The 21100-nt window shown below is 41.3% G+C and overlaps 1 protein-coding gene across 7 annotated transcripts in view; it reads left to right on the forward strand.

Annotated features, from left to right (window-relative positions):
* Positions 1-4588: 4588 nt before the first annotated feature.
* EPS15 (epidermal growth factor receptor pathway substrate 15) overlaps positions 4589-21100 on the forward strand; it is a 46691-nt gene continuing 30179 nt past the window's right edge. For all 7 annotated transcript variants that reach the window (XM_084291040.1, XM_084291042.1, XM_084291043.1 and 4 more), the window contains exons 1-9: positions 4589-4684; positions 12268-12309; positions 15948-16037; positions 16387-16434; positions 17438-17533; positions 17961-18026; positions 18431-18556; positions 18991-19050; positions 19371-19571. In XM_084291040.1, coding sequence (XP_084147166.1) covers positions 4658-4684; positions 12268-12309; positions 15948-16037; positions 16387-16434; positions 17438-17533; positions 17961-18026; positions 18431-18556; positions 18991-19050; positions 19371-19571 — 756 coding nt within the window. In that variant the 5' untranslated portion in view covers positions 4589-4657. The remainder of the gene's footprint in view (positions 4685-12267; positions 12310-15947; positions 16038-16386; positions 16435-17437; positions 17534-17960; positions 18027-18430; positions 18557-18990; positions 19051-19370; positions 19572-21100) is intronic.

The following is a 21100-nucleotide window of genomic DNA, read 5'->3' on the forward strand; positions in this document are numbered from 1 at the left end:
GAAGGACTCAGGCATCATGGACTTTATACAAAAAAAATTAACAGATAACTGTGGAAAATCTTATGAAGAAGGACAAACCAGCTGTTTTAATGGTTCCCTGTAGCCTTAAAACATACCAGCCTATCAGTAACCCTACATCCAGGAAACTTGTAGCTGCATATAATGTAAAGAGCACATAAAGCTGGGGCGTATTACTAGAGACACGCCTGTAGCTGGGATTTCCTAAAGCAACTTGTGTCATTAGTCCTGGAAAGTACTTGAGATTTCTGATAAAAGATGCCTTCAGTCCAAAAGGTCACTGAAATTTTGTGCTGATCTTCCTCATTTCTCAGGAGGGAACTCTTGATACCAGAGGTGTGGTAACTGCTGGTGTGTGTCAGGAGTCCAGCTGTGGCTTGGCTTTCTGAAACCTGGGCAACCTAAGCTAGTTTTTGCTTACCTATAAGTAGTTCTCTTTCATTTCCACTCTTTGATATGAGGATTGTAATTCTCTTTTTGCCAGGATGTTTTGTGTTTGTGCATATGGTTCCTTTTGTCCTGTGAAAATCCAAATGGTTTAAACCTTCTGCTAGGTAGATCCTTCATTTGGTATTTGCAATACTGGAGCTAATCTGCTTTGCACTGAAATTCCAGAAAGCTGGCAAAGTCATTTCATGTTTGGGTATGCAGGAGGCAGGAGTGAGTCACTCCTGTAGTCAGCCTCCTGAGCGTTCATGGGCTGTAATAATGCTTTTCCTGGAACAAGCAGAACAGGTCACACTGAATACCTATGTGCTGTTTTGGAAGGGGAAAAAAAAAAAAAAAATGCTTCCTGTGTGCTGAGCCATAAAGTAAACAAAGCTATGATAAAGGAAGATAAAGGAAGGCATGGCCACTTAAGATGTTATTTCCAAGAGACCAGTGGATCTGATTAAAATGTTATTAGCCTTACTAAAAGTATTTGGTGACTGTAAGAGGTGCATAAAACACAGAGGTCATTGGTGCCTGATTCTCACCTGTATAAAAGCCTTTTTAAGCTGTCTAGCTCGGGTTTCAAATTCAACTGTTCTAGAACAAGTCACTTTATATACGTACACAGTGTCTTATAAAAAGGGATTTGCACTGAAACAGTTATGCTGTTGCTATTGTAGCTATGCTGGCGCAAAGCCCATGCTTCACAAACCATTTGCCTGCTGTTGATTTATTAGTAGTCACTTGTTTGTCCCATGTAGGTTTAACCTTGGGCATTTTGCTTTTAAAGAAACAATAAAGAACACTGAGATCTGGTATCCATTTGCCAAAATGTCAATACCTACAATACCCATACAAAATCCTGTTATACTTAGAAATAATAGCATGCTAATACTGTTTGTCATGTTCTTTTGATATCAAGTGTCCTATAATAGGGGATCTTATGGCAAGTAGATCAACATTTAGCAGTTATTACATTTATTACAGAGCAGATTACACATAAACAGCTTTCCTGCCGCAGAATTCTTATTGAAGGTGACAATACATAAAATGAAACTGTTAATTTTAGTTTTTACCTAGTTCATTGGCCTTTTGACATTCTGAAGTTCTTTACAAGCTTCCCCCAAAACCTAGCACAATCTCACCACCCCCTTCCACACTACATAATTCTCAGAGGAGATACCGCAAAAGGCTGTAAGATTCATGGGGTCAGCAAAGGGAGAAACAGGAAAACAGGGTTTCCATGTTTAGAAACTCCCCCAGTCCCAGATTTCCACCCCAGCCAAGCCCTAGTGAGCTGCTCTTGGTTCAGCCAAAGAAGTAGTAGTTGTTTTGCAGTCCTGCAAAAGGTTTGGGATAGATTGTAGTAATTGTTCTCGTTATAGAAAATAATCAGTAACAGGTTACTACTACTTTCACAGTATGAAGTTCGTTTTTATGACTCCGTATCAGGACATGAAGTTTTTATTACAGCATAGAAGCAGATAGCTGTTTCCTCCCAAGAGCTTTCATTCCAGGTTCACACCAATCTGCCATACAGTGGTGGATTGGCATCAAGCTGCCAAGTGCTGTTGCAATTTTTACAGAGATGTCTGAGGCCATGAGCAAGCTGCTTTAACTCAGGTGCTTGAAGGCCTCCAGGACAGTATTTGCCTGCAGGAGGCATGCAACGCTTAACCCCAGCAAAGACCTACGTGACCACACCAATCCGGTGTTGACTGAATGGAACTAGTTATTATTTTAATTTGCAGAGACCACAGTGATTACCTTGAGTGACTCTCACACTCCGACTCTGGACAGAACAGTCATGAGTGATCACTGTGTGTTTTGAAAAGCTATCTACCTCTCAGAAGAACCAAACCTGCCATACACATGGCCAGGGCACGAAGGGACGTAGGCACATTTCCAGCACTGCTCGCTAGCTCCTACCCTCACTGGGGGAGCAGCGAGGGCAGCCTGTATTGCTGATGCTGCCCAGGAGAGCTCAGCAGTGGTATGAAAACCCTTGCTGGATCAGCAGCCTGCTGTGCTCTTCAGTTTGAGGGAGCAGAATAGTGGGTTTTGCTGTTTTTTTTTTTTTTTTTTTTTTTTTTTTTTTTGCCTAACGCAGAGGTTTCTGGAAGGTCAGGCCCTCACACACGTATCTCCTGGACAGCACGTAGTGCCCAGAGGGGACCTGTGACTTTTAATTGTGCTCTGGGTGAGGCTGCTCTGCATGAAGGGCTGTGCAGGGAGAGCTGAGTGCCCGTGCAAGTCTCCGGTGTTCCTTCCCAACCCACCCTGCACCCTCATTTCAATAGCCACAGTGGGTCTCGGCCTGCACCAGCTGGATGCAGGACCCAGCAAAGAGCCAGGGACCAGCAGCAGGGACACATCTGCCGAGTCAGGCAGCCTGCCCACAGAGTCTGGCTCACAACAGCCTCCAACATTAAGCCTGTAACCCCAGAGCCAGCTCCCATTACCCTGTTTTGCACTTTCCTTCCATTTTCAGTGAGAAGATGTCAGCCTCAGCGTGACCGTCCCCCTCCTGAGGGGCTGCTAGTCTGCTGCCGACTTGTAGCTGCTCTCAGCTGGGGAGAGGAGACCAAGATGGGGAAAACAACACAGAGAGCAAAGGGCATCCACGAGAGGTTGTGGCAATTAACAGGAACCCAGGCCCTCTGATTCTCTTCTGTGGGCCCCCCACAAATGCTGACAGGCTCCAGTGCTGCTGTCCCCTGGAGACAAAGCTGTGGTTTGCGATCTCCTGATTTAATTTCCAGATAATATTATTATGGGATAGTATTCCAATTTTAATCAAAGAAGAAAAAAATCAACCTAGAGAGGTAATAGCCTCTGCTGTTTTTTAGGGTTTTTATTTAGGAGGAAATGAGTGTGAGGTGGAATAGAGGTGTGAACGTCAGCGTGAATGGTATGGATATTTTTATTTTTATACTATTTGCTTTTTGTATTCTTCTCTTTTGTATCTTTTTTCTTGCAGAAATGATGACTGAGAAAGAGGTCAGTAACGTAGAGCTTCTAGAAAACCTTTGTTAGAGAATAGGTGGGTGAGATCCCACATGTATCATGACAGATGTGAATAGCAGCTAACAATGACTGCTGGCTGAGGAATGACGGGATGCAGAGGTGGGGCGTGAACATTAGCATAAGCATGAAACTGAGCTGAAGATTAAAAAAAAAACAGCAGTGGTAGAGAGAATGAAGAAAGGAGGAAGAAAACAATGAACACTGTGAAACCTTTCCAGTCAGCGTGACTCCTGATAATTTATTGGTCTGAATGTGTAATGCAAAGATTCACGCCTGGTCCACCTTTGGCTAAAGCACAGAAACAGGGGTGTTTTCCCTCCACCCTCAGTGGCTGATGTACGAGGTGGTAGCATGAGGGGGTCAGGAAAGCAGCCAAAATGGCCAGCGGGTGGAAGCAAGCAGGTACAGGAGGGGCAGAAAGGCCATGGGCAGAGATAGCCGGTGGTGTGTATGTTGCTTTCAGACAGTCTGTGTGAGCGTTTCTTGAAGGTTCAGGTGTAGTGCTGTTGGCTCTCCACTCCTGCCTGCTCCTCTTTGTCTCACTGTGATGTTTCCTCACATTTTTTTCTCCCATGAGGCTTGTTCGCCCCCCTGCTTGTGCTTTCTCCCCAGCAGGAGAAAGCACAGAGAGCCTTGGGGAGTGACGGGCGCCTTGGCCAGCGTTTCCCTTCCTGCAGGACCAGAGGCAGGAGGCCAGGGCTGACCCCAGCTGTGTGGAGCCATGAGAGGACGCGTTGGCTCAGCTCATCCTGCCCGCCTCACGCTGCTTCCTCTGGGCCCCGTTCCCAGTTCTGTCACAACCAAAACCCCACAGCCATATAGTTTGGGACGGTTTAGCTGATGGCTAACCCAGCGGGGTATAACACTTTGGCAGGCGAGAAGCACCCACAAAGCCCCACACAAGAAAAGGCGGCAGGCTCCGATCCGCACCAACCATCCTCCCGGCTCCGCCTTTTCCCTGCAGCTTCCTCCCGCGCGCTCCGGCTCCAGCCGCTTCCACCGCCCGCTTTTCCTCCCCGGGGGCGGGCTCCGACTCCATCGACTCCGGGCGGGCGGGCGCGGATCCGGCGCCGGGTTTTGCCCGGGGCCCGGCCGGGGAAGTTGCCGAAGTTGGGCAGCGGGCGGCGGGCGGCGGCGGCGCGTCCTTCCTGCGGCCCGGCCGGTGCATGATGGAAGCAGCATGGCCGCCCACCTCTCCCTCACGCAGGTACCGCCCGCCTCCCTCAGCCCTCGGGCAGGAGGTTCGAAGGCTCAGGGCCCCTGGGGAGCGGGGAGCGGAGCGGCTCGCTGCCGCCCCGGCCGCCCCTCAGCCTGCCCCGCCGCCTAACGGGCGCCTAACGGCCGCTGGCGCTGTCAGGTGGCGGCTGAGGGGGGCGTGTGGGGAGGTTGGGACCCCCCGTGTGAGGGAAGGAGGGGAGAGGGGGAGCCCCGGGGGTCGCGGCGATCCCCGCCCGGCCGCAGGTGCCTCTGCCCCGGGGCAGCCCGCGGAGCTCGGGGCCGCGGCTGGCAGCGCCCTCGGTCTTTTGTCTCGGGGAAAGGCAGCGGGCGCCGGGCGCAGATAAAACAAAATAGAAAAAACAAGCAAACAAACCTGCCCCCCGCGTGGTGGAGGGGGCGTGGGGGGCACCGTGGCTGTGCCTGAGGAGCTTTCGGGCAGGGTTCGGGGGTGCTGGGGTTGCGCTGGGTGCAGAACAGCTGCGAGGGTGTTGCTTAAAGGCCTGTTGCAGCGGTGTCTTAGCTCCAAAGACATCGCCTTGGAAGTCATTTTACTTCTTTTTTTTGTTGGCTGTGTGGTGTGGGGGCACCCCTTCTGCACGCTAGCTTTACAGGTGCCTAATGGTGAAGGGCTTTGCAGGTCCTTGTGATGAAGGACCTTGCATGGTCCTAGAGCTTGGACAATTTTGGCATCTTTAGTGTCCAGGTGACCTCTTTGCCTAAACCTCTTTGTTGCTTGAATTTCTTCCTTGATGGTAGTAGAATTCCTCCATGTGCGTGCTTGTACCCTGTTGAGACTGCTTCGTATTCTCCAGAGATTTGTTAGGTAATAGACTGTACTTCTGGTACTGTTTTGTTTCATGTAGCAGGAACACGAGAAGTTCTCATTTCTACCTGACACAAGCCCGAGGCAGGCCTGTCAGTGCACACGCTCCTTGCTTGGAATGCTTCAGTCTGATCGTCAGTTGTCACACGTATGTAAAAGCTGGTAAAGAAGTGTGACTCACTTACACATGCATGAGGAAACCAAAAAGTTCAGAGCCAGACTACTCAGCTGGCAGTTATTCCATTCTGTAGCTGACTTGTGAGGAAATCCTCAACCATTTCAAGAAAAGAAAGGGTTGTTCATTGAAAACATGAACTCAGTGTTCTCAAATACATTGAGAAAGCATGTCTTTAAAGGTCTAAAGAAATAAAAGAAATATACTTGTGAAGGTAACAGTACTCTCTGTGAAAGTATGCTTTGATAGTCAAAAATGTTAGGTTAGCATTTTCTGTATCTTTTTTTTTTAACGGTCTTCAAGCAAAAGAAAAATGTTTAAAGCACGCCTTTGTTGAAGAAGGACAAAGTTTTCCTAGACCAGTAATTTAATTCTATGGGCTATTCTGTGGGTATGGGCTCTTCTGGCCCTTTTTTGGGGGAGAGGGGAGGAGTGCCTGATACAGTTCTACAGTGAAACGTTGCTTGCAGGCTGTGTAATCCTTTCATTGTAGAATTTACACACTTTTTTTTTTTTTTTTTGTCACGTGAAACGGGGACTAAATAGAAATGTGATAACATTGACGGGAGCAGAAAAATGGCCAGTGTCCTTAAAACCACTGTGACTACAGCTTACACCAGCGGTTAAATTGAGGAAGCTATTTCTGTTGTTGTTGACCATTTGTGTGGGGAGTTCTTTTTTGGGGAGTGGGGAGAGGAGGAGCGTGCTTTGAGTAAAAATAATCTAAGAAAGTCAAGCAAGCCTAAAGATCATTTCTTCAATATGGGCTCTAATTTCAGGCATTTTAGAGTTACGAAAAGTCTGAAGTGTTCTGAATCCATTTCGATGTAGTGTGAGGAAGTGAAAGTGAGTATGGGGGTGGGAGGGATGGTTGCTGGCTGCAGTTAGATCGATTACTGACACCAGCAAGACAAACTGTGCAGGATGGTGCTTTCTGTTGTAAACAACGTGCAGAGAGTAAGAGGCAGTTCTGCTTGACTTGCAGCCGAGCTCACAGTTGTCTCAGATTTTCTTTTCCCTTCCCATGTGGTTGTGACTGATTTAACACAACGAGGAAGTCGGGTGTTTCCAAAATCAGACTGGGGTATTTTCAGATGGCTTTGCAGCTGCGGTGTCTGAGAGTGCTGCCCATTGTTTATTTGAATGTTACAGCTTCATTTAAGTAACATGGAGTTTTCTGTTGGTTGATAAGTAGAAATATTTCAGGCCTGTGTAGCTGTAGTGAAATTCATGACACCAAGCATGCTTGAAGAGTGTTGCAAAATGAATATACTTAATCTGAAGTATCTTGTTCTCCAAATTTTGAACCCCTTAAGCAATATCTTGTTGCCACTTGCATTTGCTGGGTGAGTGTCGTGGTCTGAGCAGAACTGAATTAAGTGTGGAACTTCTAAGAAAACTTGTACCAAGTGAATGTTTTGTTGTGGTTGCCTTCAGCTTGGAAACAGCATCAGTGAGAAGGAACTGTTCATATCTAGCAGTCATCCCTTGTTGGGAAACTCAGATTAAGCTATAGCCAATGAGAAGAATTTTATTTTATTTTTGATCTTCCAAATATGGCTGCTTATCTGGTTTAATTAATTTACAGAGGAAGGAAGTGAAGACAGAAGATGCAGAAAATACGTATTAAGAGTGTGGGCGATGTTTGAAGGCTGGTGCAATGTGGACATTCAAAAACTTCCTGTTGCCACTGAAAATTAAAGTGGTAGTTCAAAGAAACTGCTCGTTTGTGTTTGAAAGTTTGAGGAAATTAAGGTGGGTCTCTCCCGAAGTATTCAGGGAGAACAGAAAGATAACTTCTTGCTTTCCTGATATTATGAAATACGCCTTTTGTGAAAAAGTGGTGATCACCTTAAAAAGTAGCTTTGAGCTCCTTGAATAACCAAGGCGGTCACGTAACAAGTGACCCTTACGTACCCTGTAACATGCCCCGTGTCTCAGTTCAGACTTCAATATGTTGTCACAGGTCCAGAGCGCTGTGTTCCCTTGTCTAAGGGATGCACTGTATTATAACTGAGGCTAAAGTGGACACCCGTCTGATGCATTGCCAGTTACTGGAGTATATAGGACGTAAATACAGTATGAATGAGTCTTGTAGTAACGGGTATGATGTAATGCAGAGCCAAAAAGCAAAGCTTACCAGTCACTTAATTCTTTTTCACCTGGGGTTTGTGGCAAACTTTCTATTTCTGTTAGGAATCAACATAATAATAGAACTAGGATCCTGATCTTTATTATTATTTTACAGGAGTAAGAAGTCTGGTGTTCCTCTTTGTCCTCTATGAAAGATGAAGAAATCTGACTGTGTGCACGTGTTTATGTGTGTTTAAGCTTGTGCATGACCAGTCAGCCTCTCCTAAAAAGCAGGTAGAACTAAATTTTTGATTGATAGCGCACCAGCCATGTTAGATAGTAGCTGAAAGGCCGTGGAGCTGCTTTTTCACATTTTACAGAATTTGTTCAGTACTGATTATAAGATAGTAGAGGCTTCCTGTAGTGAGTTGAAAATGGAATTGAACCATATTTAATTAGGCAGTGACAGCCATCTGCGCAAAGAGAAGGTGGCAGAGTTTCTGCGCATGCTTCAGCTGTTCAAGGGGAATGAAGGTTCTGACTCTGAAGTGCATGGCAATATATGTGCATATAAATTTGCTATAAATACTTTCTTATCTTGTGTTATTGCTGTAGGGGAAAACTTTAATCTCAAGGAAGCTTTCACTCAAGAGCTCTGTTAAATGTCCTCAACATAAATGTAAGGGAAACAATGTGATTGCAGCAACGAATGAGCTACTTAAAGTACGAGCACATAAATCTGGAGAGAACGTCTACTCTTGTTTAACAGTTTTGGAATATTTAACGCTGTGTCATCAAGTGATTGTAGAGGAGCAGCATGGATTTTTTTTTCACCTAGGTGGGATAAAATCTAAGACTGGATGGAAACAAGTGAATGTGCACCAATACTTGTCATTTTGGTCCTGTGTTGTATGGCCTGGAACAGTGACTCTGTAGCTCCCTCTGTGTCTGTGAGACTAATAGTACCAATGTCAGTGTAGTAATAAAAAGACAGTACTTGGAGGAAGTTTTATAGTGTGTGTGGGGGAAAATAATACACAAAGGCTGGATTCAGATCCTTCTTTCAAGGGACGCATTGTGTGTGTATGTCCTATAACCAAGCACATCGACTCCAAGCTGAAGTCGGGTTGTTCTTGGTCACAGAACAGAAAGTGGTAGAAAGCTTTGCAGTGAGGCACTTCAAATAAGAGAGAAAAACAACAGGAAAACGTTTTGTTGTCCTTTGGAAAGGGCATCATAATAAAAACCAGCTTGCCTTAAACTTACCTGCTTTTTGGCTTTCTGCCTGTTATTTTTCCTTACTTGTTTAGCTCTTGCTTGTATTCCTACACACTGCTGTAGAAGGGATTCCAGGCGGAATAATCCTTGGATGTTGCATTTGTCTTTCTGGGTTAATTTCATGCCGTTCTCAAACTTTGAGGGAGCTGCATTTAGTGGTGGAAGAGCGCTGAGAGGAACTCCTTGGAACTACTTGTACTTTATCCTTCCTTCCTTTTTATTTTTCGGAAGTGGAGAGCCAGGGTCCGTGCTGTGCTGCAGAGGAACAGTTCTTTGCCACCCTAAGGCTGCCTGGGACCCAGGAAAGAGCAAGAGGCTGTCTACATGCAGGACACTTACTGCCAGGTTGTGTCATTTGGCCTGGAAGCTGTTTTTCTCTGTAGACAGCCTCCCACCCTGGGCTCTTTAACTTAGTGCAAAGGAAGGCTGCGGATGGCGGGGTGGCCAGCCTGGCAGCAGTGTTGTGTTACACCTAAATGTGAGTGTGCCGGGGGTGAGAACCTGGGGGCACGAAGCCTTGACTGGCACCACAAGATGAAAAGGCAGGTGTCCCTGAAGGTGGCTTTTATTTCCTGGGTTAGTGTTCTGAAGCTGGTTTTGTCACAAAGGCTGTAATTACTAGAGCAGACATGACTCTTGTGAAGTGATGAACTTCTGAAGGGAATCCTAATAACGTAATTCTATTTTTGTGTGCAGTGGAATCTGACCTTTTCTCCCTCCTTCCTTTCTGCGTTGAAAACAAGTTGAATTTACTGTCTGCAACTGCGCGTTATAAATCCCACAAAAAGAACGCTGACTAGAAAATCTTACAGCAGCGCTTTAGAGGGTGTAGAGCAGCGTTTTTCTTCTTCTCTCAGAAGATCAAGAATATCCCAGACATTTATATCTTTTATTTTATACTTCGCAGGAAAAATAAGTCTGTAACTAGTAAAAAAAAAAAAAAAAATAGTCTGGGAATTTTTTTGTTACTATTATTCTATTTGTCGTCACAGGAAATTCCAGTTATTACAGCGATACTGATGGTCAAATGAGTATTGGACACATTAATGAAATCAACAAGAATTGCTGGCCTGTGCTCCAAGCGCTGAATGAAGAGATTGTTTTGCACTTAGTGTTTTCGTGGCAGGACTCGATATTTCCAGGAGTGACAGTGATAGGTCTGGCTGTAAGAATGAAACATTTGGCTGAACAAAGGGGGATATTGGGCAAGAGGGATGATGGATTGATACTTCGAGGGTGTGTGCTGGCCAACGTTGCTCCAGTTATTTTGGTCGTAGCTCTAATTTGATTCTGTGTCTATGCTGTTACATTACAATGAATTAATGAACTTAGGAAATATCTGAATGTTCAGGAGAAGTGCTCCTCTAGATTGCCACTGAAGTTGTAGCTGAGCTGGTAAGCAGAGCATTTGTCGTTCAGTAAATATAAGTATGCTTTGGGGCACGCTGGAAAGTGGCAGAAAGTGGTGGCGTGTTGGTGCTGCGGTGGTCAGGTCTGGCAAAGCGTGAATGTATTTCGTCAGGCTGGTTTGAGGGGTATGTAAATGCCTGCCTAGGTGGTGGCTGAAACAATAAACCTTTGGGTACTGATGGCGGTTTCCCAGCATGTGGAATTTTGTTACCACCGTGACCCCAAAGAAGTAAACAAAAACCCCCAAAAGTAGAGACCAAGCAATGCTGCAAGGCTCTTAGAAACGGAGTGCTTCTGGGGCAGCGTTCTTGCTGAATATTCAGGTTTAAAGATCTGAAAGCAGGTGCTGCTGTTATCTCTAGCTATTCTGCCATCTGCCTCGTGAGGTGCTCTGTTAATACAGCACGCTTCCTGTACTTGAACAGGATCACACTAAAAGCCCCCTTTTCTAAATAGTTTCTGAAACCAAAGTTTCCCAGTAAATATTTTTTCTCAATAAATGTTCTTTGATAATCAGCATGTGTGGAAGTCTGGCAGCTTCATTAGCTGTTGTTATAGGAAAACATGTGTTTGTATTTAAATAGTTGCAATTTACATGTGCTGTAGTGAAGCCTTTTCTCTAGCTCTGTGATTGGCAGAGCCTAGCATATTGTTGGTTTCCGTCTTTCAATGCAAATTTCTAAACTTTAAACCAGGAGAAGCTACCTTGTTTGGATTCAGTTTCTGCAAAGGTCTGTGCGTGTGACCCAGAGCTTTAAGATCACATTCCTCTTAAGGGGCAGGAAAATTCTAGTTTTTTGGATCATATTCAAAATAATTTTTTTTATGACATGGAACTCACTAACTTTTGTTGTGCTTATGTTTTCCAACTGGGCTTGCAACGGCACCCCCATTGCAATGATTCTAGGCTCACCCTCTTCATAAATGCACCCAGTCATGCACACAATACACAATTCATGCAGCGTGTACTTCATGAAAGCAGTATCTAATTTTGTGCCTCTTACTTCAGGGAAAGTGAGGGAACCCTATCAGTACACTTCTGGGGAATCTCTTGACCAAAGGTCCTTGGTACAGGAACAGATACTAGTTTACTAACTTCTTTGTGGTTTCAGGCTTTTTGTTTGTTTGTTTGGCTGAATAGAGTTTCTAAGAATGGTTCAATTTAAAAAAAAAAAAAAAAAAAAAAAAAAGCCTTTACCAAAGATGGCATTTTATCTTTGTTCTCCTAAGTTTAGGTGAACGCTAAGTGTCTGGTAGGTGGCAGTGGATTTAAGGCAGAAGTGATCTCTGGCAATGATTCAAACTGGAGAAAAAAAAAAAGACCTTAAAACATATATTTTTTTGGCATCATTGATTTGGATTTACTTGTCAATCCAACTAATTTGGGTATCTGCAAATTTTGCAGACTAGTTGTGTATGGCACTAAATTCTAAAGAATGAGGTAGTAGATAATGAAATAAAACTGGCTTTGTATTTATTAGTGAGCACTTCCTAGACTGTGTCACTTCAGGTTTCTTCTTGTTTGTCTGTATTTGATGTCACTCAGGAATTGCTGTCTCGTACTGCCTAGCCTGCTGACCCGTCTGATAGTAATCTGATAGCGGTTAGTATCGCTGCCTCCAGAAAAGAAGTCTTCTAAAAGTTACTGTATAAAGAGCAGTCATAGTCCTAATCGTTTTGCAGAATAGAATTATATAAATGCTTCATGTTTCCCTGAAGACCAGAAAAAGTGTTTTCTAACTTTAGCTATATAGGTTGAAGACAGTTGAAGTATGGATTTTATGGTTAATTCTATCTTTTTTTTTTTGTATAGCTGTCAAGTGCAAATCCTGTGTATGAGAAATTCTACCGACAGGTATGTATATTCTTGTTGAGAAAATGAAATTTATTTTATACAGAATATTATTCCATGCTAGACTTCAGCATGGCTAGCAGTGTGTCAATGACTGAATTCCAAGGCAAACACTTCACAATATATTTTTGTAGTAACTAACACTTGGGTCTGAGCTATATCAGTATAAATGTAGTTATAAGATGACTTAATGTGTTAGCAAACTGCTGTGTGTGTGACATCCATTACTTTACAGTTATACCAGACTGTTAGCTGTTGGAATGGAGTATATCCTTGCTAAATACTGCGGGGATATGTTTTTTTTTCCTTTTCCTTTGTACAAATGAAGCTGGTGTTCTTGTATTTGCGGTCCTGATAGGTTTATGTCAGACTTGAGTCTCTTTTAAAGTATGCCCCAAGGTTCTTACCAGTTGCTGTGAGGGGTGAACTTTGGTTGGAAGGCCACTGAATGCTGAAATGAATGTGTAGTTCTTGCAGCTCCCCTCAACAGATAAATCTTCTGACGTGGGAATTTTATTCATTGCTTATCTGTTATAGTTAGATCCTGCAACAGTAAAGTGTACGAATTTGTATAAATATAGCTTTTTGGAAAGAAGGCCATTTAAGCTACTGTATTACATCAATATTTTGTATTCTGCACATCTAATTATGTAATGACAGATATATGATAACGTTTAAAGAAACGCCTAAATGAATTATATAAAAAATATGCCTGTATATATAAAGACTTCAATAGCTATCGAATCTCAGAAGAAACCTAGTAGGATGCTTTTTCTCCTTTTGTGCAACTGATAATGTTCCTGTCGGTTTGTTGTAAGACAGGATATAGTGCATATAATGACCTTTTTATTTAAGAAATTCTTTTGGTTATCAACACTAGAATGCAAGCTGCTCTGCTAGGGAAGAAAGAAAACCGTGATTCCTATCAACACTCCTTTTGGATTGTGCTTAGAGGATTAATCCGTTTCTCAAGTGCATAAAACTGGATCAGCCTGTGATGTCTCAAAAGTTTGAGCTCTTACTTTAAGGATTTTTCTCCACTAAATGGGAGTAGCAGTTTTGAAATTGCTGAACAGTAAGAGAGAGTTTACCTTGATCAAAGTTGGGATGGCTCCTGAAGGTTGAAGGAGATAGTATCACCCTTGCAAAATTGTCTTTCAATTTGATGAACAGACCTACTGTGTATCTGTCCCTAGGAATTAAAGTCCTTTAGAGAATCCCATATTGTGGTGAGTGTTACAAGGTCACAAGGCAAGGAACTCGTCTTTCTCCATGTTAGGTTTCCTAGCCCAATGCTACTGACTGTGTCACTGCCTCGCATAATCTTTGCCACATAACTTGTCTGTCTCTTCCACTTAATTGCAATTGTTTAACCATTGACGTGTGAAACCAAAAGATGGGTACAGAAAGTGAATTTCAGCACAGGTGTGATCCTGGTTCTGAAGTCGCTTAACATTTTGCATTCATTGGCTTACACAGCCTGATGAAATCAGAGCACTGTTTGTTGTCTGGCAGCGTACGGTCACGGGGATTCCTTGAACCTGATGCTACTGTTCGTTATATTGTGCCAGTGGATTTGTTTTCCGTGGGATTAGTCTTCTGACTTGCTCAGCCAAATGCTTTTTCTGCAAGCGTTTTTCCTAAAGAGTAGCTTTGGAATGTACTATGTCTAAACACTTCCAGTTGCACTAGATGACTTCTTCCTTCTCCCCCTTTTATAAGGATGTGTCAGCTTTTCAGAATAGCCATGTGAGAAAGACATTTCCCTCTGTCTTCCAGTAGTAGCAGAGCATGTCTTGCTTCTTTCATACCAGAAGCACCTAAGAGCATTCCATACAAATTGAGAATAAATTCATCACCTGAAATAGCTCTGATGCTTAGTACTCTGCCATTTCTGTCACAGAGTTAGTCATTCATTTTACATAATGTGTATTGTGAAATGGCAATTAAATCCTGGGCTTTGTACTTAGAATGCGGTTGAAACCTTAACCTCTCAATAGGGATATTTCTCTTTTGAATAAGTTCTTGGTTTTCCTTTTTTTTGCTTGACCATACCTAGACTGATGCTCAAAACAGCATGAGGTTAAAGGATACGTTTAAATATGTATGATAAATTAGCAGGCAGTTATTTGTGCTGCATTGTAACAGGTAAGCAGTATGCCTGAGCTGCTGCTGAATTCTTGATGAGTCTGAATTGAAATACTTTTCACTGTTACCTTGTGACCTAAAGAGGTCACGTACATTTTAAAGTTTTAATCATTTCTGGCCCCATAAAAGACAATTTGCAGCAAGGTAGTTGTTGGCTGATACAGCTATGAAAAAAACAACTCCTGCCTTTTGCACACTGGGGTGGGAAGAAAGCTGTACCAAGCTGATAAATACCAGCAATCTGCTCAGTGCAATGGTCAAGCATAAGCCAATTTTCTGCATTATTTTAATACTTCGTAAGTACCTCCATCCCAGCATACAGGAGTCAATAGTTTGTTAAGAAATGGAAATCAGACTTTTTTTTTTTTTTTAACAAAAAAAAAACCCTACCACCTTCATTTTAAGGAATTATTTGAACAGAAAAGAAACTGTATCCACATCAGATTAAGTAAGAAGCTTGCTTAATTCCCTCAAAATCTCCTTCCTTTGGGTTGGAAGTTAGGAAATTAAAAATAAACACAGATGATATTGTATTGCTCTGACTTTCTTGAAAGCTAAGAAAAATCCTAGGTTAAAGGTTTTCTGAGTGGATGCTAAGAGTACTTGGCTTATGTGAAAGATGGGCTCCTCTAACTGAAAATGGGACTTGTTGCAGTGACTTGGCAACTCCTTGCCTATATTATGAACAGCTCTCCGACACAAACAGAAACAAATGATTTACAACTAATTAACAACCTCTCCTAATCAGCCATATTAGCTGTGAAAGTGAAAACATCTTTTGTTTCAAACCTATTAAATAATGTTTTCAGGAATGCTTTTGGAGTTTTTTGATGTATTTTAGAAGCAGAGAAGACAATCTTCAATCTTTATCCACTTCAGCATACTTTGCAAATAATAAATTCTCTGCAAGTCTTTTGCTTTCTAGTTCTAAACACATATTCGGGAGGTGTTTGCTTTGAGCACCTCATGCGTGAACTTTGAAAATTGGATTTTTGTTTGAAACATAATATTGAATATAGGCTTTGTTTAAAGAAATCTGTGGGGCTGTAGGTGATGGCTTTGCATCATCACCAAGTGTTCTGCTGTATGTACTCAGTCTTGCTGTTCTGTGTGAAGCATCATTCACGCTAGTTATTCTCAGGCTAATCCAAAGACAGCCATGATGACTCAGTGGTCAGCAAGCACTTAAAAACCAATGGGCTTCAGAAGGGGGTACCAGCAAATGTAATGCTGGGGTTAAGTTACTAGCATGTCCTTCAGTTTTCCATGCACATAGATTTATTGGTACAATTTCAATTTTGGTTCTGTTTCTTCCTCTCTAGGAAGTGTAGAAAACATTCTCTCTTGCTTCTTTTCTGTCCTTTGAAATGTTTATCACGTCTCAAATTCTACATAGTTTCAGTTCTTCGTGGATAGGAAGACTGCTTTTGAAGATTATCTATATTTTTAATCTACAAAGCTGTTTTGTGATATGAATTGTTTTCTGCTCCTAGGTTGACTCTGCCAATACTGGAAGAGTGTTAGCTTCTGATGCAGCTGTTTTCTTGAAAAAGTCTGGATTGACAGATTTGGTACTTGGAAAGGTATTTAATGACAATTGTTTAACTCTGCTGTCTCTTGCTTTAGTTAGTATCCTTTATAAATTAAAATACTTAGAGTGGTAGCACAGGATACATGAACTTCCCTAACGTGTTTTCACTTGTGCTATCTAACCCTTTCAAACTTGAGCAGCTCTGCTTATTGCAATGTGTATGTTGTTTGTGATGGAAATTAAAGCAATATTTAAATTTGTCACCATAAGTAACTTCTATCATGGAAGTTAAGAACTAAACTTTCATCCAAGAATTATATCATCGTTAAATTGAGTGAGAACTTGCCAGATTCCTTTCAATGTTGTAGAACATCTTTGTGAATATTGTTTTTATGTTCTAGATTTGGGACTTAGCTGATACTGATGGCAAAGGAATCCTGAACAAACAGGTACGGTTTTATGATGAATGAAGTTACTCTATGCATTAGCAAATCTAGAAAAAAAATATAAACATTAACATTTCTGGTTCAGGAAAGCAGTTTTTATAGTGGGATTCTTTTCAGGTATGTACTCCCCATTTCATTGTAAGCTACAATAAATTAAGCAGCCTTCAGCTACCTCATTTATTTCTCTTGAAGTCACAAAATGAGCTGTTACGTAGCTGTGCAGTACCACTGAGGAGTAATTTAAGGTCTAATGATCTGTATTAAGGTAACTTTTCCTCTGAATCTTGGGGGGGAATGTAATGCCAAAATTAAAATTCTAGTAAAATCTTCAAAATTTCTCTTGATCTAGTTTTGGTGGGTTTCACATCAGTTCATTCTGTTTGGAGCTGTTCTTTCAAAGCTGCAGCTATGAGCAGTGTCAGTCAGACTTCCATATCAGTGGTGCATGCGGTGTGATCTGCTGAAAAGCTCTGATGTGATGTTTCTGTTTGATGGTTTGAAGCACAGTTACTTAAATAATGGCCTGCAGAGAGCTAGCTGCTTTATTCCATGGTAGGAAAAGATGATTGTAGCATCTATTAAACAAATCTTTCATTAGCCTTCTACTTGAGTTCACCTTTCTTGTATGCTGTATGTTTCTTTCCTCCTCCTCTGTCAACTGTCACCTTTGAGATTAGCTCAGTTCCTTCAAGATAAACAGCTGTAATTGCTACTTCAGATTTCACCGCTCTGTCATAGAAGAACATAGTGTGGAGAGCTGATTACACTAGCCAGGAACCTACTAAATGCTTGGAGCTAGTAATTACAAGCTTTACTTTGCCAGAAGAATTAATCAGTTTTTGACTGCTGCTCACTGTCATCTTGTGACACATACCACTCCTCCTTCCCCCCAGCCCTTTGTGGCCCTTGTTTACATAACGATACTAGAAAAGCTCCTAATTCTTCATAAACTTGTGTGTTTTAATGTAACAAAATTTTCACCTTTTTTTTTTTTTTTTTCCTGTAGGAGTTCTTTGTGGCTTTACGACTTGTAGCATGTGCGCAGAATGGATTGGATGTTTCCCTGAGTAGTCTTAATTTGCCCGTTCCTCCACCAAGATTTGTAAGACTGATGTATTTATTTTAAATGATCATATTAACTCATTAATAAGAACTGCTTTGAAGATAACAATTAGGGTTTAGTATAAATACCAAATATTTTTGGAAGTGATGTTGTAGGGCAGGGGAAAACAGGACAATCCAGAATTAGAGTAAGGTGCTATGTGTTCTGGTCAGGGACTTAAATATATAATTGTGTAAAATTAGAATATATATGGTATTTGTTCTATTAGTGTTTTCCTTAATGGAAAAAACTTTTTAAATTTCTTATTCTAAGTTTTGGTATTCTTCACTTAAGATATGGGTGACTAAAATGCAGTACAGACTTTGAGAAGAAGTCACTTCTCAAATAAGGGAGTTATTTTGAAAGGTCAGAACCAGTTCTCTTCTGATGTGTTTTTTTTTCCTGTTTTTTTTTTTTTTTTCATTAGACTGATACTAGCAGTCCTTTGCTACTCAATGCAACAGCATCAAGTGACGTACCATGGGCTGTTAAGGTAAATACAATATTGGTTTGTGATCTAGAACTATGATGTGGTTTGCAAGCAAACAAATCTTGAGAAAAATATGATGCTGGTAACTATAGTTCACAAAGTATGACAAATTGCCATTTCTGTCAAATCTGTAATTGGTCTAGTAGACCTGATTTGATTGGGTTAGGGGAAGGGAATGACACTTGGGAAACCTTGGGAAAAATCTGATTTATTCAGAATAGTTACCTGAAGCTATGAAAATAAGTGAAAGACTAAATCTCAGCGGGTGTTGTGTGAGCCTATGACTCAAAAGAAAATACAGAAAAAAAATCTGTCAAAAAAAAAGCTTACTACTTCTGAAATAACGAGTGCTTCTTAAACTGTGAGTGATTGTTTCCATAATTAGTATTTTTCTTCTGTTCCTGCAGCTGGAAGACAAGGCCAAGTACGATGCTATTTTTGACAGCCTAAATCCCATTAATGGACTATTGTCAGGGGATAAGGTGAAACCTGTACTCCTTAACTCAAAACTGCCAGTGGATATCTTAGGACGAGTAAGAATCTTTTTAATTAATCATTAATTTGCAGTTGATAACTATGCAACACTCAGCATTGTCTGTTTTTCAGACTGTTTGTAGTAATGCACCTAACTTGTAACTACTGTCTTACAGAGTGAGAAAATGCAAAAATAATCTTTGATATTCTGATAGAGACTGCATCTTACTGTTAATGTACCAGTTTTGTGTATGCTTTAACACTTTGTTTAGGACAGGGTGTCATTAGCACACTCTGTCTCCATCTTCAGATTCTCTTCCTTTGCATGGTTTCTATGAATGTATATTGCTCACTGAAAACTAATGCTGTTAGATTAATAGAACTTTGGATATACTTGGGGGAGGCTGTTCTCACATTTGTTTTTATTGAGGTTGTAAATAGGCAAACAGTACAGTTCTGGCAAAAATCCCTATATTCTGCTTTTGGTTGGTAGGTGTGGGAATTGAGTGATATTGACCGAGATGGAATGTTGGATCGCGATGAGTTTGCAGTGGTAAGTATGTTTTGGGATTTTGGAAGTCTAATGACGAGTTTAAAATGGATGAGTTGTATGTTAACTTTTGCCTGTATGGTTTCATTTATTACCTTTATTTACAACCTTAATCAAGTCTTAGTATTAAATTAATGTGAGACTCAAAAATAAGTAGTAATAAAAAATGCAGGTCGGAAGACAATAAGCTGCAACTCTGTTCAAGGGGCTTGTAAAGGAGAAACATAACAGAAAACATAATGGAAAACATGCTACAAATTTATGTCTTAACTAGTGTCGTCCCCCCCTTCTCCAGTATTCACATGGTTTGTTTTTGTGTTCAGGCAATGTTTTTGGTGTATTGTGCGTTGGAGAAAGAACCAGTGCCAATGTCCTTGCCTGCAGCTTTGGTGCCACTATCCAAGAGAAAACCCATTAGTGTTCCAGGAGCAATGCCATTAATTCCATCTTCAACATCAACCAAAGATTCACATCAGTCCTTGCCACCTGTAGGCATTTTAGCTGCCAAAACACCATTATCACAGGTACAATTCTGAAGTGAATTGGGGCTGAAAGATTTGTTCTTAATGCTGTGCTTTGAGGTCTGCCTATGTGAAGCGTCTTGATATACGATTTTAATTTCCTTCTTGTCCTATTGATTTGTTGATAAAGTTGAGGAGGCTGATGGGAAAACCAGGTTAAGAGAAAGGATAGCACAAAATTTATCTTCTACTGTTTTTAGATGCCTTCAAATATAAATGGTTGGATAAAAGAATTATTTAGTAAAGATTTTTCAGATATTTAAAAAATAAATTATTTCAAAACATGAAGTGCAACCCAAAGGTCAGATTACTAAGGAAACAGTTTGTGAATGTAGTCCAAATACACTTAGGCAGAACGTAAGTGTTCTGGCTGAAGACTGATTTGAATATGGCCACTTTTTAAAACAAATTGTACTAATGCATGTGTACGTACATGTATGTTGTGTATGAGTGTAGTTTGAAAAAGTTATTAATGAAAACAGAATAGAGAAGCAGAATAGATAAATGAAAGCTATGGATAAAAGAAGACTAAAGGTCTGGCATATCCACATAAATACAGAGATCCGGTGTTCTAAATGTAATGATTAAAAAAATTAACTCACCCAGAAAAGCATCTTACTTAATCCTGGTCACTTTAGAATCCAGAAATTGGGAATGTGTCTTTACAAGTGGATTATAATTTACTGTTTATATTCAAAAGAAGAAATTACTGAGAAGGGAATCTGAGGTAAGAACTGTAGTACTTTATGCATAAGATGCTGCCTGGATATTTGGGCACCTGTATTTGAGTGATCAATAAAAAAAAATCAGCATCTTAATTCTGGAGGTTCCAAGGTTTTCATCTGTCAGTTTGCTTGACTGACATAAGCCCGTGTACAATATGTATTACAAAGCAGTGCCATTCTGGATCAGCGTCTTGGTGTATGTTTTTTGTACAGTACCATTTGGAATTCATATATTGTGTGTTTATACGCTGAAATTAATTAGCGTCCACGAGCATGCACGTATGCAGCAGCTGAAGCCATTTTCACTCAAAAACAAACAAACAAACAAACACCCTATCTCTGTATAATAAATAGTATGGTATTTGGAAAAATTGCTGAAGTAAGACTTGTGGCTCTAGTTCCCATCTTTACATTGATGAGAGCTTCAAACCTACAATTTAGAACGTCCCAACTGTTAACTCCATGCTTGACCAGTTCTTCAGTCCCTGCAGCTAAAGCTCTCCAGCTGTAAAGAGGAATAAAATGGATGGAGCCAGCCTGGAAGCAGGGCTTTGAGTACAGTGATGAGGGCACAACTCAGTGCTAGGAGATATGGACCTCAAGGAATACTTCTAATGGATAGGCAAAGAGGTGGAGCAGTATCAATCATCCATGGTGTTTCACTGTTATAATACTTCTGCTTTTGGAGTTGCATGTGGATGTCTGTACAGGACTATTTTGGGCAGTAAAACTGGTTCATAAACTAGGCATCTATACTACTTTTTAAATATGTGCTATAGTCCTTGAGTTATGTAACTTTGAAAGCAT

The sequence above is a fragment of the Netta rufina genome (genome assembly GCF_964035555.1).
Source record: "Netta rufina genome assembly, chromosome: 8".
Lineage (NCBI taxonomy): Eukaryota > Metazoa > Chordata > Aves > Anseriformes > Anatidae > Netta > Netta rufina.